Source organism: Lepidothrix coronata, unplaced genomic scaffold (genome assembly GCF_001604755.1).
Source record: "Lepidothrix coronata isolate B3197 unplaced genomic scaffold, Lepidothrix_coronata-1.0 Scaffold348, whole genome shotgun sequence".
NCBI lineage: Eukaryota > Metazoa > Chordata > Aves > Passeriformes > Pipridae > Lepidothrix > Lepidothrix coronata.
The window spans coordinates 199,499-200,425 of NW_016690528.1; the positions used below are offsets into that span (position 1 = coordinate 199,499).

The window sequence follows — 927 nt, forward strand, 5'->3', positions numbered from 1 at the left end:
ACGACTTCTCCGACGCCTCCCTGCAGCTCGACCACGATCCTGCGAGCAGGCAGCAGCCGCAGGTAGCTGAGGAGGACCTGCTCACCACCTACCTCATTGCCTCCCTGGGCTGCGTCTCGTCACTCTTCCTCCTGTCCGTCGTCGCCTTGGCGACAGCCAAGCTGTGCAAGGCTCGCCTCCGGGCACACCTTTCACCTCCCTCTGCCATTTGCTACGCGGATGGAGATTTCGCCAGCGACGGCGTGGACGTGGGCAGGGTGGACACTCTGTCACCGGCTTACCGCTACGAGGTGTGCCTGACCACCGGCTCGGGGAGGAGCGAATTTCAGTTCTTGAGGCCCGTCCTGCTCAGCCCGCAAAGCAGCGCTGAGACGGGGCCGGACAAGGGCGAAGATCCTCTCTGCAGCTCGCAGAGGGAAGCCTGTGCGGGCAGTACAGCCGCTTCTCCCTTTCAGCCGCCGGACTGGCCGGTCGGCGGGCGCGTCCATGCCTGAGCCGTACTGGGAGGAACCTCCCTTCCCCGTCCTCAGCCTGACACTCCCCAGTAGCTGTAGTGCCGTCCTCTGCTGTTACAGGCGTGCAGGACCGGCGGAGGGGTCGAGCCGGTTTCTCCGTCCGGGGAAGGCGGCTCAGTCCCTCCGGAAAAAGTCTCTGCCCCACGCTGCCCTGAGAAACACCTTGTGCCGCTTTTACCGCTGCGCTCCTCGGAGGTCACAGACTCGCCTATTGTTAGACGAGCGCGCCCTCCGGACCGCGGGCTGCGGACAGCGAGGAGCAGGGACAGACGCGGAGCAGCTGCAGGCTCTGCTTGTGCGCTGGGACTCCCCGAAGGGCTCCCGCCGCTACTCGCGGGGCATTTTTATCCCCGCTTCCATGTGCGAGCGTCCTGCCCCGGGCTCAGCCGCGGGCGAGCGGCGGCACCGCGCG

The 927-nt window shown here is 66.6% G+C and overlaps 1 protein-coding gene across 1 annotated transcript in view; it reads left to right on the forward strand.

Annotated features, from left to right (window-relative positions):
• Positions 1 to 927, forward strand: part of LOC108509231 (protocadherin beta-16-like) — a 10,612-nt gene that overhangs the window by 2,099 nt on the left and 7,586 nt on the right. The window contains exons 2-3 of the mRNA XM_017838572.1: positions 27 to 337; positions 456 to 875. Coding sequence (XP_017694061.1) covers positions 27 to 337; positions 456 to 875 — 731 coding nt within the window. The remainder of the gene's footprint in view (positions 1 to 26; positions 338 to 455; positions 876 to 927) is intronic.